The sequence below is a fragment of the Zophobas morio genome, unplaced genomic scaffold, assembly GCF_036711695.1.
Source record: "Zophobas morio isolate AGI-343-1 ecotype UQ-CSIRO unplaced genomic scaffold, CSIRO_AGI_Zmor_V1 ptg000021l, whole genome shotgun sequence".
NCBI lineage: Eukaryota > Metazoa > Arthropoda > Insecta > Coleoptera > Tenebrionidae > Zophobas > Zophobas morio.
In genome coordinates, this window is record NW_026972126.1 from 4,933,760 (window position 1) to 4,950,786 (window position 17,027).

The 17,027-nt window shown below is 36.6% G+C and overlaps 1 protein-coding gene and 1 non-coding gene across 2 annotated transcripts; both read left to right on the top strand.

Annotated features, from left to right (window-relative positions):
- The first annotated feature begins 204 nt into the window (after positions 1-204).
- Positions 205-278, top strand: Trnai-aau (transfer RNA isoleucine (anticodon AAU)). The gene has a single exon. It is a non-coding gene; the product is annotated as a tRNA-Ile (tRNA).
- Positions 279-507: 229 nt separating this feature from the next.
- On the top strand, positions 508-5,337 carry LOC135132386 (eukaryotic translation initiation factor 3 subunit D). Its single transcript, XM_064060462.1, has 8 exons — positions 508-801; positions 891-1,153; positions 1,205-1,316; positions 3,940-4,049; positions 4,102-4,240; positions 4,293-4,453; positions 4,509-4,640; positions 4,699-5,337. Exons 1-8 carry the CDS (start codon positions 603-605, stop codon positions 5,266-5,268), a joined length of 1,686 nt encoding a protein of 561 aa, XP_063916532.1. The 5' UTR covers positions 508-602; the 3' UTR covers positions 5,269-5,337.
- The last annotated feature ends 11,690 nt before the right edge of the window (positions 5,338-17,027 follow it).

Sequence of the window (17,027 nt, forward strand, 5' to 3'; positions counted from 1 at the left end):
AATGAATCAAATTTGGATAAAATACTTTTAAGTGGGTTCTAGCTTTGACCATATATGACGCAGCATTAGAAAGCATTAATATTTATTAATATGTTTTTATTCAATGGTACAGTATTTAATTAATTTTTTTTATTAAAAAATAATTTTATAAACTATAAATTTTGAGTTTGGCTGTTCACACTAAAAAAACCCACATAGAACATCGGCCCATTAGCTCAGTTGGTTAGAGCGTCGTGCTAATAACGCGAAGGTCGCGGGTTCGATCCCCTCATGGGCCAGCTTTTTTATTTCTCAAATTCCGATTGGTATTGTTTATACAATGTTTAGTTTTTTTTTTTTTTCTAAAAAAATAGATCTATGTGAATGTACTTCAAAGGTGAGTGAAATTCTTTTTAATAATCTTAGCCCATTTTTTTAAATAGTTATTGCTATTAATTTAGGAGCGCCACTTTTTGAAATATGACATATGTAACGAAGTTGACAGACACTACAAACTAGTACAAACGCATGCGCTTTGGTCTTTTCCGGCTGTCGCGTGAACAGAAAAGCCAGGTTGTGTCCGATTTTATTGTTGAACATATTGTTTATTCATTTACATTCAAATGACTATGACCGACGGGCAAGTGAGTGAAGTGCCCAAGTTTGTGGCACCCGTAATTCAGGACAACCCCACGGGATGGGGTCCTTGCGAAATGCCTGATCAGTTCAGAGACATGCCCTACCAGCCCTTCAGCAAAGGAGATCGTCTCGGCAAAATAAGCGACTGGACCGGGGCTGCCTTCCAAGACAAAAAATACGCCAGTAAGTACATCTGAAATCTGTGTACGTTCACTGTGAGCGGGCACCATATGTCAATTTTTGAGGTTATATTAAGTGTAATTATTTTCTAGACAAGTACGCGTCGCAGTTCGGATCTGGTAGTCAGTACGCTTACTATCATGATGAAGATGAAAGCACTTTCCACTTGGTTGATACAACACGGGTGCAGAAGCCACCCTATCAACGAGGCAGATTCCGGGCCAACCAACGCAACTTGCGAGGGCGTGGAGGCCGTTCAGGAGTGCAAGGGGGAGGTATGCAGTCGCTTGGAAAGGGAGTTAAAGCGCGCGATACGTACAAGAGGAGTCAAGTTAAAAAATGGGGACAAGGAAGGGTAAGAAAAGTCGTGTTAGGTATTTGTCAAGTTCTGAAAGTGATTTTTCAGCCTCAAATTAAAATTCGGGATGCATCAGTTACTGTCAGACCAGATTGGGTTACTATTGAAGAAATGGATTTTCCTCGTTTGGGAAAATTGTCATTGCCAAGTATCAAAGATGGTATGTTGAATCAAGGTGTTATAATTACAAATATTAAATATGAATGTACCAAATACTGTTACCAAAAGGTAATGTTGGCAACACAATTTATGGAGTTTTGTGTCTTAAAGAACAGTTGGCTCAGATTGATGAGAACTTTTGAACATACAGATTAAAATTTTATTAATATACAAAAACAATGTGCAAAAGTCTAGTTATCTTATACATGTGTTCTGAAAGAAGTGTTCAAATTTTGGGGATGACGATGTGATTAATTATTTAATAATAATTACTTGTAAAATATGCATATGTTAACTATAACTATATAACTGTAATTATAATTAACTATAAATTCAGGTCTTTGTGCAAATAACTGCTAACCAGTAATCAAGTTTGATTTAGTTTTATGGACATTATGATACATTTTGCATGATTAGAGTTAAAATAATGTGAGAATTGGACAGTTAAATTAAATGCTGCACACATTAGTTGGTAAGTAGAGCCTAAACTTCAGTTTTCCCTTTAAAATTGAAATTCAGTTGTAGAGTTCCCAATATGTATTAGTCGTTATCATAGTTATGGTTTTCAGTATTTTTACTTAACGAGCGTAAGCTAAGGATGTATTGTAATAGGGTCCATCAGGTGACTGGCTAGTTTCATATTTCGTCGACGTTTCATGGCCTTTGGTGTACAAAAAAATAGGCCTATCAACAATTTGATTACGTCCCTTCAAATTTTAATAATAATAGATACATTCGAAAAAAAAAATATTACTCCGTGACCATAACCACGCTATATTTTTGGAATCAACACGTCGGGATCTATATCCGTGAATTTAATCAGAATTTTTAGATAACTTTTTCAAAAATGAAATTTCCCATTATGTATTCCTATTATCTCCCTTATGCAAATTTCGACCGATTCTCGACGATTTTCGAAATTTAACAAAATACTTCCATGTAGATTTTGGGCCACAGATGTCACTTCTGGCTTCATTTCTTCGATAACTTAAACCGTTTTTCCAGAATCGTCCATTGAATTATCGCAATTTTCAAAAATTTCAAAAAATTGGAATTTCACATCGAATTTTCCGAAAATATTGCTCCGTTACCATAAACATGCTATATTCTGGAATCAGCACGTCGGTATATATATATCTCTGAATTTTTTCAGAATATTTAGACAACTTTTTCAAAAATGAAATTTTATGCTGTGTTAGTACTTGCCAAATAACCTACCCTCTAAGAAAATAAAAGGCGGGTGGGCCAGGCTAGTATTTGCCAAAATAAGACTCATTTTGACAAATGACCTACTCTTCGAAGGAAAGTTACTAGCCCCGCCCACCCACCCTTTATTTTCTTAGAAGAGTAGGTCATCTGCCAAAATCAATCTTATCCTGGCAAGTATGAGACTGATTTTTGCAATTGACATATCCTCAAAGAAAATAAGGGTGGGTGGGCGGGGCTAGTACTTGTTAATATAAGACTGATTTTGGCAGATGACCCACTCTTCTAAAAAAATAAAGGGTGGGTGGGCGGGGCTAGTACCTTTTCTTAGGTGAGTAGGTCATTTGCCAAAATGAGTCTTATTTTGGCAGATACTAGCCTGGCCCGCCCGCCTTTTATTTTCTTAGAGGGTAGGTTATTTGGCAAGTATGTACTAGCAAATTTCGACCCATTTTTGACGATTTTCGAAATTTAACTAAATACTTTTTCTTGTAGATTTCGGGGCACAGAAGTCAGTTCCAACCTCATTTCTTTAATAACTGCAACCTTTTTTCCAGAATTAGTTAATTAATATAGTGCATTGAAATATCACAATTTTTAAAAATTTCAAAAAATTCGATACGACACGTACGGAAAGATCTTGCGTCATTTTTGCAAGTAGGTGCATGTTTTCAAGTTCAGTTCGGATTGCAGAGTTTTTGTTCGGATTAAAGAGATATCGAATTCAACAAGCTTCTGTTGGGATTACTGGATGTTCGGATAATCGTGGGTTCGGATTATAGAGGTTATACTGTATATAATTTTAGTCGTTTCCTCTGTTTTGAGGAGACACAACCATTCAAATTCTTCCGCTTAGTCTGGTTATAACCAGATGACTCGCATTCTTTTGATGTATAAACATTAACAATAGAAGTTGAGTATGTACTGACAGTACATGTTTTCTATTGGTTATAGGTTATAATGAAAAAGCTGTATTTGTTCGACTGTATTTTCGAGGCGAGGGAAGTTTTCTCCAAATAACTTTAGATATATTTTTTTTATTATTATTATTTAAACTATTGGTTTAGATACATATTTAGGTTAAAAAAGCTGAAACATTGACCACTATTGTCAGATTCATTCTGAACAATTTTTGAGTTTTTTTTGATTGTCCAATAAAAATCGACACAAATAGACGACATATAGACAGACAAACAGACAGACAACAAATTGATAGAAACGGGAGACCTACTATTTCGTACTCTAAGAGGTCCGGAAAACATTAAAGTCCTTTGATGAACACTGTTACATTACTTAGCTTACGTTCGGGAAATAAAAATAGGAGTGTTTAGAATTGCAGAATCGCATATTCATATTTCTCGTTTTTTGTACCATATACTCTTGAATGAATTGTCTGTTTACGTTCTAATTTCTTATAGGTGACGATACAATCTGTTGTGGTGAACTAGAGTATTACGATAAATCATATGATCGTGTTAATGTGAAGAACGAAAAGCCGCTGCAGAGCGTTAATCGCATTTTCCACACGGTTAGTTATAGTTGTAGCAACTGATTCATTGATTTTCACCATACTTTTGTAGGTTACAACTACTGACGATCCTATTATTCGTAAACTGAGTAAAACTGAAGGGAATGTGTTCACAACTGATGCTATTCTTGCAACTATAATGTGTTGCACCCGGTCGAATTACTCCTGGGATATTGTTATCGAAAAAATTGGTATAGTCCTCAATGAAACTCCAGTAACATCAACTTTAACCAATCATTTTAGGCGATAAGTTGTTCTTTGATAAGAGAGACAACACCGAATTTGATTTATTAACCGTTAACGAAACTTCCGTTGAACCACCACAGGATGATGGCAATTCGCTAAATTCCCCACGGAATTTAGCCCTGGAGGCCACTTTCATCAACCACAATTTTAGCCAACAGGTTGGTGTTTATAATTCAACAGAGAAATGTAAACTTTTCGTTTTTAATTAAATAGGTTTTGAGAACGGGAACCGGAGAACCTCGCTACAAATTTGATAACCCCAATCCTTTCATTTCTGAGGAAGAAGAAGGTGAAGTGGCTAGTGTAGCATACAGATATAGAAAATGGGATTTGGGAGGTGGAATTGTGAGTATTTTTGTTTTTTAATTGTTTAGTGTTTTATGTTTGTTTTTTTCGTGTGAAGGTTCTTGTTGTTCGTTGTGAGCACGATGCAGTCGTTCAGTCACCGAATGGAGAACTACAATTTCTCACTATCAAAGCCTTGAATGAGTGGGACTCTAAACTGGCCAATGGCGTTGAGTGGCGTCAAAAATTGGACACTCAACGAGGTGCGGTATTGGCTAATGAGCTGCGTAATAATGCCTGCAAGTTAGCGAAGTGGACAGTGCAGGCATTGTTGGCAGGAAGCGACCAAATTAAATTTGGTTACGTTTCGCGTGCTCACGTACGTGATAATAGTAAGCATGTAATCTTGGGAACACAACAGTATAAGCCACATGAGTTTGCAACTCAGATTAATTTGAATATGGATAATGCCTGGGGCATTTTACGTTGCATTGTTGACATCGTGATGAAGCAGAAAGATGGAAAGTATTTGATTATGAAAGATCCAAATAAGCCCATGATTCGTCTGTACGATATACCAGATAATACATTTGAATCTGATGGAGAATCTGAATCCGAAGATGACGTTGCTCCAGATTCTGTTACTTTCCAGACTTTGTATCCCTATGCAAACACCTCGAAACGTTAGACTTTTTTTTGTAATTTTCTATCATATGTGCTACCAGTTTAGGAAAGGCTAATAAATATGTATCAGATATTGGTTTCGTTTTTATTGAATATTTCTAACCTCTGAAGGATTTTTACAAGTATTGCAGTACAGTTACTTGTTATATGGTATGGTTTTTCGAAAGAGACCGCGCCGTTTAATTTTTTACTTACTGAGCGTAAGCAAAGGAAGTATTGTAATCGAGTTCGTCGGCCGACTCTGAAAGGAAAATCATCACTCTGGATGTGGGCCGAGTTCCGCTTTTGCCACTCGAATTCAATGAAGCAAAATAAATGAGTTAAAACTACGTCGTGAATCGAATTCCCCCATCACATACATACATAAAACACGTGTTAAATCTGGTCGAAAACACATAATGTCGTTTGGTACACGCGTCGCTTTGAAAAGCGTATCTGAGTATAAACGTTTTAAAATTGAAGTCATAGAACACATAAAATATAACACAAAATCAGCATAAAGTCAATTACCTTTTCGAATTCATGACTACATTTACTTCACTGCTAATTTTCAAAGAGAATCAATGCTGTGATAACCCAATCTTCCCGCCTTGAAATTTGACCTTGAAAACAGTTTGAAAGGCCCGCAAAAAATTTAAAAAAATCAAAGTTTGGCCTTGGCTGTGATCGTCTAACCAATGAGAACCTACGTTGTGTGTTTTTTTTTTTGTTTTTGAAAAATGGCGGGAAGACGTTCTTTCATACAAGTGCATACTCTGTCGAGAGCGCAAGAAATAATAGACAAAAATTGTTTTGGAGGGGGGGAAACGGCACCACCCTCACAGGGGGAAATACGCTGCGAAGATTTACCCCTCAGCGCAAAAACCCCCTTGGTTTTTATTCCCGGACGACATATTATTACATTTCAAACACCTTAAGATATGTGAAAGAAAAACACTCGCGAATTCACTGAAAGAAAAACACTCGCGAATTGACTGGAAGAAAAACACTCGCGAATTTACAGACATACACATATGAAAAACGAACAAATGGAAAATTCTATAAATCTGTTTGGAATCAATGCAAATATTTGAATATCATAAGTTTAATAAACAAAGCAAAAACTGAATCAAGTAACTGGATGCAAATACACAAGTTATTACAGGCGTGTGGCGGCCGACCTCTTTTCCCCTTTTTTTTTGTTACGGCAGTTAACAGGAGCACAAGAAAAGTACCCCTGGAGCGTTGTGGCATAAGCGGAGTCTAAGCTACCGGTCTGGAACTGTTCTCCCCCCGCGACGATGATTCTATCTATCGCAAAGCCTACCCCACACGCATATCCCATGACGAACTTTGCCCTGCGGAACTAGGCCATTACGGTCGTCCAACCCGCAAGAGATCTAAGCTATGTACAGGAGCTGAGAAATTTACAACGTCGGCGGCCGCCCCCTGAATCTATCCAAACCTGTGGACTTGTACAGGTGGCGCGATAAATCTCGCCAGCTCGACTAGGAACCAAACCTCGCTTCTGCCACGTTTTCTGTGTCATTTAACCTCAATTCCATTTTAAAACATTCAATCTCTTATAACTCTGATGTTAACAACAACTGAACAAGTGTTAAAGTTTCAAAGAGCAAAAAAAAACATTTAAATTCGCCATACAATCTTGTGAAATCTTAAACAACAAATAATTCTCATGTGGGATTAAAGTTGGACATCAAATAATTTATATGATAGAAAACATTCATCAACAAAGTATTTACAAAACAAAACTTAGCAAGGATTTATGAGACGAAAGATCTGGTGTGAAATAAACTTGTACCAATAGAAATGTTATGTGAGGTTAGAACTGTGGAACATGAAATTTACGTTCAATTAAATTTATACAACAAATAAAATTACTGAGGTTAAAATTGTGAGATTAAAGAAATATTGTATGATGTGAAAAATTGCAGAGTTAACAAAATTTACAGGAGATTAATATTTGCCACACTTTATCAACGGTTCAAACAAAGAGTTTACATTATGCCAAATTATATCATGATCTAAATGATTGGTTACTTCAAAAATAATTTACTTTGAGAAGTTAAAATACTACGAACTGGTTACCCCAACAAAACACATAATAAACAAATACAAAAATATCCAATCATCGCTCCGAGGGAAAAAGCGTCTCGGTGATGTATCCAAAATCGTTGCGAGGAAAAAGCGTCTCGGTAACGTAAATTTTCTGTAGCGTTGGGGGCATGCCTTAATTAATTAATCAATCTGGCGTTGCGAAACATGCCCCGATGAATTAATCGTGATAACGATGATAACCACCTAAGGGGAGAAAATATCATAACCCCCCCGCCAGTCCGCAGTATAATGAACTTGTTTAACTGCCGTAAATGAACTATTAGCAATCTTGTGTGAAGAATTTAGAAGTGTTATAATGTAACACTTACGTATATGCATCCAGAGACCTATTCGTAATTAAACATAAGGTGTTTTTCCTGACTAAGTGAATTTCATGAAATCTTCTAGCAAATGGTTAATTTAAATAATCCTGATTGTTAAATTGTGTTTGCTCTAGCTGAGTATTAAGAAAAAGTAGCTTGATTTGTGAATTTTCAAACAAAGAACAGATTCACAACACGTGTTCGCGTCCGACCGGAAGTCTGCAATTTTCGATTAAAAGGGCGCAAGAATTTAACGCGCGGGTTGGGGACAACTGTATCATTATGAAAAATACGTTTGATCGTCGTTAAACAAAGGCTTCCTCCCGTTTTATTAACTACCAAACCAACTAATTTAAACCTAGTTCTTACCACGTGGTCACACACACACAGCCACATTCGTAATGAATCTACCATGCGGTTTTTCTACCAACCCTCTAACTGAAATTACCCTAGCGCTACGTTCTGCCACCTACTCAAAGATCATGCAAACTAACTCCTAAGCGCTACGTGCATTAGACCATCCATGCATATTTGGTTGCCTATGTTTAAGGATTTCCTTTTTGTGATTGAACTTTTTTTTTTTTCAAATTAAAATTATTCAAATGTGATTTCGCGCCGTTGTCAATTAATTCAGCGCGAAAAGTTTGATTTAAATTCGGTCACCACAGTCGCCCCCAAGTGTTTTCAGAGTGAAGCTTGCGAAACGAGCGGAGACACTTCCTTCTTGGTGGTGGCCGTTCCGTGTTCTTTTACGAAAATGTTCCAGTTCTCCTCGAAGCGTTTGTTGGGTGCATGAAAAGAGAAAAATGTTAGAACAGTTCTACCCAGATTCGTGTTGGAGAGAAAATGACACAATTACAAATAAATGGACAAGTGGCAAAGTGGATTCAGTCACATCATAGTCGTCCACACCATGGCTGTGTTTTCCTGCGGAAAAACATTATTCTCAACAAAGCTAGTTGAAAGCGCCCCCTTGTTTGTCAACCCGCAAGTTAACGTGCTGAAAAAAAAACAGGAACAGGATCGTTTGGCTTCGCGTCGAACACAAGATTTCTGTTGACAGCTACACCTAGTTAGAAGAAGAAAGAGAACGTCAGCTGACACTCAGATGATGTGATTCCTCTTGGTGAGGAAACCCTACGCCCCCCTGAACTCTGCTTGGGTGACCTGGAGAGAAAATGTGACATCTATGACTAAGACTGGATTAAATGGACAAAATGCTCCTCTGGGAATGGACCCCTCGCCCCCCAGTTTGAACCGCCACTGGAAATTTGAGCTACGGCGCCCCCTAGTGCTAAAACTGTTAATGAATTAAAAGCTCTCGCCCCCAATTCAAACATCCTGACACAATTTGGTCATCTGGTTCTGGAAACAAATTTTATGAAATTGAGATGGAAAATTTCAGGCATCGTTAGTGAAATCTCTCCTGACATCTTGGAAATCCTGGTGCTAAAAGATCTTGCTGAAAGATTAGTGCAGAAACCCCACACTCAGATATCGGGTTTCATTGAATTGGAACGGGCAACTTTACCTGACAAGTTAATCTCGTTCCAGGGGTTTGGCTTCGAAACTGGACTCAATCGCACGTCACTGGAATATTCGATCAAATCATTGGGACTTCCTGAACTTGATTTTTGATTTCGTCTGGGGCAATCGCACTCATTGTGTTTGGCGTCTTTGGGCATTGGGTGTTAAAAAAAAAAATATCATCGGCGGGCGATGTCGTCTCGTTCTTGGCATCTTTGGACGTCGTCGTCAATCGTGTATCGCTTTCACCTGGAGGTCGGTGTCGTTGGGAGCTGATTAGTTGTCCTGTTGATCGGTCGGCTCGGTTTTGTTGGCTCAGGGTCGGATTTCATAAAACAAATAACAAACGGCAGTACACAAAAATAATAACAAAATATGTGTTGTCTGTCAACAATGCATCTCTCTAAAGCTGTATGCAAACATTGTATGCTGGTCACGCGGCAACAAATTCTGTGATAACCCAATCTTCCCGCCTTGAAATTTGACCTTGAAAACAGTTTGAAAGGCCCGCAAAAAATTTAAAAAAATCAAAGTTTGGCCTTGGCTGTGATCGTCTAACCAATGAGAACCTACGTTGTGTGTTTTTTTTTTTGTTTTTGAAAAATGGCGGGAAGACGTTCTTTCATACAAGTGCATACTCTGTCGAGAGCGCAAGAAATAATAGACAAAAATTGTTTTGGAGGGGGGGAAACGGCACCACCCTCACAGGGGGAAATACGCTGCGAAGATTTACCCCTCAGCGCAAAAACCCCCTTGGTTTTTATTCCCGGACGACATATTATTACATTTCAAACACCTTAAGATATGTGAAAGAAAAACACTCGCGAATTCACTGAAAGAAAAACACTCGCGAATTGACTGGAAGAAAAACACTCGCGAATTTACAGACATACACATATGAAAAACGAACAAATGGAAAATTCTATAAATCTGTTTGGAATCAATGCAAATATTTGAATATCATAAGTTTAATAAACAAAGCAAAAACTGAATCAAGTAACTGGATGCAAATACACAAGTTATTACAGGCGTGTGGCGGCCGACCTCTTTTCCCCTTTTTTTTTGTTACGGCAGTTAACAGGAGCACAAGAAAAGTACCCCTGGAGCGTTGTGGCATAAGCGGAGTCTAAGCTACCGGTCTGGAACTGTTCTCCCCCCGCGACGATGATTCTATCTATCGCAAAGCCTACCCCACACGCATATCCCATGACGAACTTTGCCCTGCGGAACTAGGCCATTACGGTCGTCCAACCCGCAAGAGATCTAAGCTATGTACAGGAGCTGAGAAATTTACAACGTCGGCGGCCGCCCCCTGAATCTATCCAAACCTGTGGACTTGTACAGGTGGCGCGATAAATCTCGCCAGCTCGACTAGGAACCAAACCTCGCTTCTGCCACGTTTTCTGTGTCATTTAACCTCAATTCCATTTTAAAACATTCAATCTCTTATAACTCTGATGTTAACAACAACTGAACAAGTGTTAAAGTTTCAAAGAGCAAAAAAAAACATTTAAATTCGCCATACAATCTTGTGAAATCTTAAACAACAAATAATTCTCATGTGGGATTAAAGTTGGACATCAAATAATTTATATGATAGAAAACATTCATCAACAAAGTATTTACAAAACAAAACTTAGCAAGGATTTATGAGACGAAAGATCTGGTGTGAAATAAACTTGTACCAATAGAAATGTTATGTGAGGTTAGAACTGTGGAACATGAAATTTACGTTCAATTAAATTTATACAACAAATAAAATTACTGAGGTTAAAATTGTGAGATTAAAGAAATATTGTATGATGTGAAAAATTGCAGAGTTAACAAAATTTACAGGAGATTAATATTTGCCACACTTTATCAACGGTTCAAACAAAGAGTTTACATTATGCCAAATTATATCATGATCTAAATGATTGGTTACTTCAAAAATAATTTACTTTGAGAAGTTAAAATACTACGAACTGGTTACCCCAACAAAACACATAATAAACAAATACAAAAATATCCAATCATCGCTCCGAGGGAAAAAGCGTCTCGGTGATGTATCCAAAATCGTTGCGAGGAAAAAGCGTCTCGGTAACGTAAATTTTCTGTAGCGTTGGGGGCATGCCTTAATTAATTAATCAATCTGGCGTTGCGAAACATGCCCCGATGAATTAATCGTGATAACGATGATAACCACCTAAGGGGAGAAAATATCATAACCCCCCCGCCAGTCCGCAGTATAATGAACTTGTTTAACTGCCGTAAATGAACTATTAGCAATCTTGTGTGAAGAATTTAGAAGTGTTATAATGTAACACTTACGTATATGCATCCAGAGACCTATTCGTAATTAAACATAAGGTGTTTTTCCTGACTAAGTGAATTTCATGAAATCTTCTAGCAAATGGTTAATTTAAATAATCCTGATTGTTAAATTGTGTTTGCTCTAGCTGAGTATTAAGAAAAAGTAGCTTGATTTGTGAATTTTCAAACAAAGAACAGATTCACAACACGTGTTCGCGTCCGACCGGAAGTCTGCAATTTTCGATTAAAAGGGCGCAAGAATTTAACGCGCGGGTTGGGGACAACTGTATCATTATGAAAAATACGTTTGATCGTCGTTAAACAAAGGCTTCCTCCCGTTTTATTAACTACCAAACCAACTAATTTAAACCTAGTTCTTACCACGTGGTCACACACACACAGCCACATTCGTAATGAATCTACCATGCGGTTTTTCTACCAACCCTCTAACTGAAATTACCCTAGCGCTACGTTCTGCCACCTACTCAAAGATCATGCAAACTAACTCCTAAGCGCTACGTGCATTAGACCATCCATGCATATTTGGTTGCCTATGTTTAAGGATTTCCTTTTTGTGATTGAACTTTTTTTTTTTTCAAATTAAAATTATTCAAATGTGATTTCGCGCCGTTGTCAATTAATTCAGCGCGAAAAGTTTGATTTAAATTCGGTCACCACAATGCTTAAGATTAAATCGTGAATACTGCCAATTACTATTTTAAAATTTCTAATTGAGAATACATATATTCTATTTAAGTCCATCCCTTTAGGCATTTTACAACTTAAAATGTTACCTACTTCACTTGAATAAAGTTGCTTATTTCTTGGGTGTCATACAAGAAAAATAAATAACAGTAACATGACTGTTAACTTGAACTTAGAACTAGGAACGGTTAAAAATCCTAACATTTACAATGAATTTACGAACAATCAACAAATTCACACCACTTGTTAACAACATAGTCAAAATGCACACATTTCCGAACAGGAAGACATTAATAATAATAATCAATTAGGCTTATGGGGAAAACTGTGGCGTTAAACAGAGGCTATTTTATCAATGTAAGTGTTCATGTTTTTGGAGCAATTGTTAATTAAGTCTCCGCTTCATATTATTCTCGTTGCGGAGAAGTGCGAATTGATGTTCTGGTCCAGACCAAATATAAACAAGTCAACAAAGTGTTTTTATAACAAAATGCGTTCGAATTAAAGGCAGTGGCGGAGTATGGGTGATTAAAATATGATACATGAATGAATTCAGAAAAAACAAGTGTGGACATTATTTGAACAGTACGTTTTTATATTTATTCGTTTTTTAGATAATGTCAGTAAGGTAGTTACCTTTTTTACTAAGTAAGGAACAGAATGTAGAAAAGTGGTGGATAGTGAATACAACCTCTTGCCAATAACCAATAATATTTACATTTTGAATAATTCGTTATTAGGATCACCACGGTCTCATCAAGAAACTCTAATTTTTTTTTATTACACCGTGATTGGTATTACATAGGTATATTGTTTTTTCTAAACAATTAGACTTAATTGTGTTCTTTATGGGCGAGGGAAGTTCTGTTTAATAACATAAAACCAATTTTTAGTAGATATGTTGTTTGGGCTCCAAATACAGGGTTAGTCACGAGAGAATTACTTCTGAAAATTATTTTTACGCAACCCAAAATACTAATACCCTGTACCACTTGATATTATCTAAATCTAATACTATTAAACGAGCAAAGTTTGTATATATATATTTATATATATATATGTTACGGTTAAAGTGAATACTTGGCTAGTTTCCAAACTAACTGGTTGTTATGCAAACTAACCAAGTCGCTAGTTATTATAGACGAAAAACTATTTTCTCTTACATTATCAGGGTTTCTTGGTTAATTTGTAAACTGCCCAGCTAGTTTATAAACTACCGTACAAGTTTGGATATTTTACATACTTTTTTTAAAGTACATAAATTAACCAAAATCATTGGTTAGTTTACAAACCAGCCACTTTGTTCTGGTTAAAATAAGAACTTTTTCTCTAGTACGATAAAATAACCAATGAATTGTATCATTGCCTGCATTGAACACTAAAAAAACTGTCTGTTTGCAGCACGGAGGTAGAAGAGACCGGAGGGAAGGTGTCGTGAATTTTGTGACACAGACTCAGGCACCGTTTATGACCCTACTTGAAATGCGCGCTGTGCTAAGCTCCATCCTCTAAATGTTTAGCAGTCGTAACCAGTGGCGGGGCAACATATTTTATGTTGAGTACCTTATATATAAGCACGGAGGTAGAAGAGACCGGAGGGAGCGTACCGTATGCTAGCAATGTAACGATTCTGGCATCGTTCAAGACCCGGTCAGACACCGGTTATGATCTTATTTGAATAAGGCGCCAATATTTGCCAGCCCGACGCAAACGCGCCCCTACACTCAACAGCTGACAGGGTTTGGATTTCCAGTGGCGTACTATCACGTAACACGTGCTGTTTATAAGCAATTGTTCGTTCTTGAGTTTGAGTTTAGTTGTGCTGTTTTAGTTTTGGACGTGTTGTTGGTGTTTTTAATTTGAATAGATTTTGATTATAACTAAAGATCATAATAACATTTAGAGACTTATATATAAGGTACTCAACATAAAATATGTTGCCCCGCCACTGGTTACGACTGCTAAACATTTAGAGGATGGAGCTTAGCACAGCGCGCATTTCAAGTAGGGTCATAAACGGTGCCTGAGTCTGTGTCACAAAATTCACGACACCTTCCCTCCGGTCTCTTCTACCTCCGTGTATATAAGTCTCTAAATGTTATTATGATCTTTAGTTATAATCAAAATCTATTCAAATTAAAAACACCAACAACACGTCCAAAACTAAAACAGCACAACTAAACTCAAACTCAAGAACGAACAATTGCTTATAAACAGCACGTGTTACGTGATAGTACGCCACTGGAAATCCAAACCCTGTCAGCTGTTGAGTGTAGGGGCGCGTTTGCGTCGGGCTGGCAAATATTGGCGCCTTATTCAAATAAGATCATAACCGGTGTCTGACCGGGTCTTGAACGATGCCAGAATCGTTACATTGCTAGCATACGGTACGCTCCCTCCGGTCTCTTCTACCTCCGTGGTTTGCAGACTAACTGCCTAAAATATGATACAATTCATTGGTTATTTTATCGTACTAGAGAAAAAGTTCTTATTTTAACCAGAACAAAATGGCTGGTTTGTAAACTAACCAATTACTTCGGTTAATTTATGTACTTTAAAAAAAGTATGTAAATTATCCAAACTTGTACGGTAGTTTATAAACTAGCTGGGCAGTTTACAAATTAACCAAGAAACCCTGCTAATGTAAGAGAAAATAGTTTTTCGTCTATAATAACTAGCGATTTGGTTAGTTTGCATAACAACCAGTTAGTTTGGAAACTAGCCGAGTATTCACTTTAACCGTAACATATATATATATATATATATATATATATATATATATATATATATATATATGTTAATGATAACTTTCGACCTCAAATTCTCTCACGTATATATACTTTTGGGCTCAAATTGGAAGTTTCGGCCTCGCCGTAGCTTTTGAGGCCGAAGTGACTCACACATTCAACGTAACATTTGGACTCACGCACATCCAGTGACATCTTTTAACAGTAATTTTAACAATTTTGGTTTGAGAAAAGATTGTTAAGTATAAAAGTTGGTTGCATAGATGATTTACTTAACAAAGCTAATATTATGACTAGGTTTTATATAAATACGGGAAGTTGTTTGAAGGTAGTAATTTCCAGAAGAATGTTGGAAATTTATCTAAAATTAAAGAAAATATAAAGCAACTGAAAACAATTGGACAGTAGAAGAGCCAAAAATTCAGAAAGAAGTTAGAGAGTAAGAAAGAAAAAAAAAGATACACAACAGCTATAGAATGTAAGAAACGGAAAGTTGAGGACATGGAATGAAGACAGGGAAATTTGGATGAAAAATTTTACAAAGAGAGTTGGAATTAACTGAGCAAGGAAGCATAAAAAGAAGGGGTAATAATTATAGAAAAAAATAGAGAGAGAATGGAAAAGAAAAGCGGGGAGGACAAATGGGGTTTAAAATTGCTTGTTTGAAATATTGCATTATTAAGAAAAATAAACAGAATTTATTTAATGAGTACATAAAATTTTGATTTTGTGTGATTAACAGAATCATGGATACTAAAGAGTAAGGGGAATAAATTGAACAAGGAAAAAGGAAAAGTTGAGGGTGAAGCAAGTGGGGGATCCATAACAGGGGTGACAAAAGATATAAAACAAATCGAAGAGCGGGTAATAGAAGTGGAACGCATAGTGGAAAGAAAGATAAAAGAAAAAAAGAATTTGCATATTGTATTGCATTGCAATTAAAAAAAATTTGAAGAAAAAAATTTAAGAAAAAATTGAAGAGTCTAACGAAGAATTTCTTCTGATAGGAGATGGTTTTAACGCCAAAATAGGCAACAAAAGCAGGGAATATAGCGGAGAACGCACAGAAAAATCTAAAGATAAAATTTTAAATAAAGACAGAAAATTTATATGGAAATTAATTGAAGAAAGAGTTTGGTAGTCTTGAATGGGGTGAAGGAGGGGGATGAAGATAAAGAATTTACCTGTATATGTAACCCAGTAGCTGATGAAGAAGCCGAAACATTTAAATTAGGAGAAAGAATTGATTCCGACCACATGATATAAGAAGTAAAATTGAGGGATAGAAGTAGAAAAGTCGGAGTCACAAATAAGGAAGTAGATAAAAAGGAGAAGGGAACTGAGCATTATAAAAGATGTTGGAAATTGAATTCAAAAGAAGTAAGCTAAAATAAAATAGAAGAATTAAAAACAACAACTGAAAAAGCAGCAATAAGAAAAGGATTTATAACGAAGAAATCAGAAAAGAGAAACAAATGGCGGGTTAATAGATGCAGAGATTTAAAAACATAAGAAAGAAAATGTTTACAAAGGTGTAAAAAGGGAAAGATAAAAAAGAAGAGTACTGTCCAGCAAGAAATAATAACAGGTCGGTGTGAAGAAAAAAAAAGAAGAGATTCCGAAAGAAGAAATAAAATAAAAGCCATAAAATCAGAGCAAGAACCAAAATAAGGAAAAACAAAAACATGATCAGTGAAGAAATGCTAATAATACAATGGAAGTACCATTTCATGAAACTAATGAGCGGAAATGAGAGTATTGTAGCGCAAAAGAGTTAAACCGAGAATGCTGAGAGAGAAAGAATGGCCGAACATTACAGTGGAAAAAATATGGAAACAAGTTGGAGGGTCGAAAAGAGGGAAAAGACCAGGGAGGAATGGATTGGTAAATGATGTATGGACGTTTAGAACGGATGATTTGATTGAAAGACTGTGTGAAATAATGAATGAGATGTGGAAAAGTAAAGGTCTCCTCGAAAGTGGCGACAAGGACAAATACGTCCAATGGCGAGTATAAAGGAACCTAGGTACAATGGGGGTTATACTCGTCTAAAGATAATATCAGAAACAATG

Excerpts from the sequence above, each read along its gene's own strand:
- LOC135132386 (XM_064060462.1), top strand. The coding sequence starts at position 603 with ATGACTATGACCGACGGGCAAGTGAGTGAAGTGCCCAAGTTTGTGGCA. Across the intron at positions 802-890 it reads CCAAGACAAAAAATACGCCA|ACAAGTACGCGTCGCAGTTC; the intron begins GTAAGTACATCT and ends ATTATTTTCTAG. Across the intron at positions 1,317-3,939 it reads ATTGCCAAGTATCAAAGATG|GTGACGATACAATCTGTTGT; the intron begins GTATGTTGAATC and ends AATTTCTTATAG.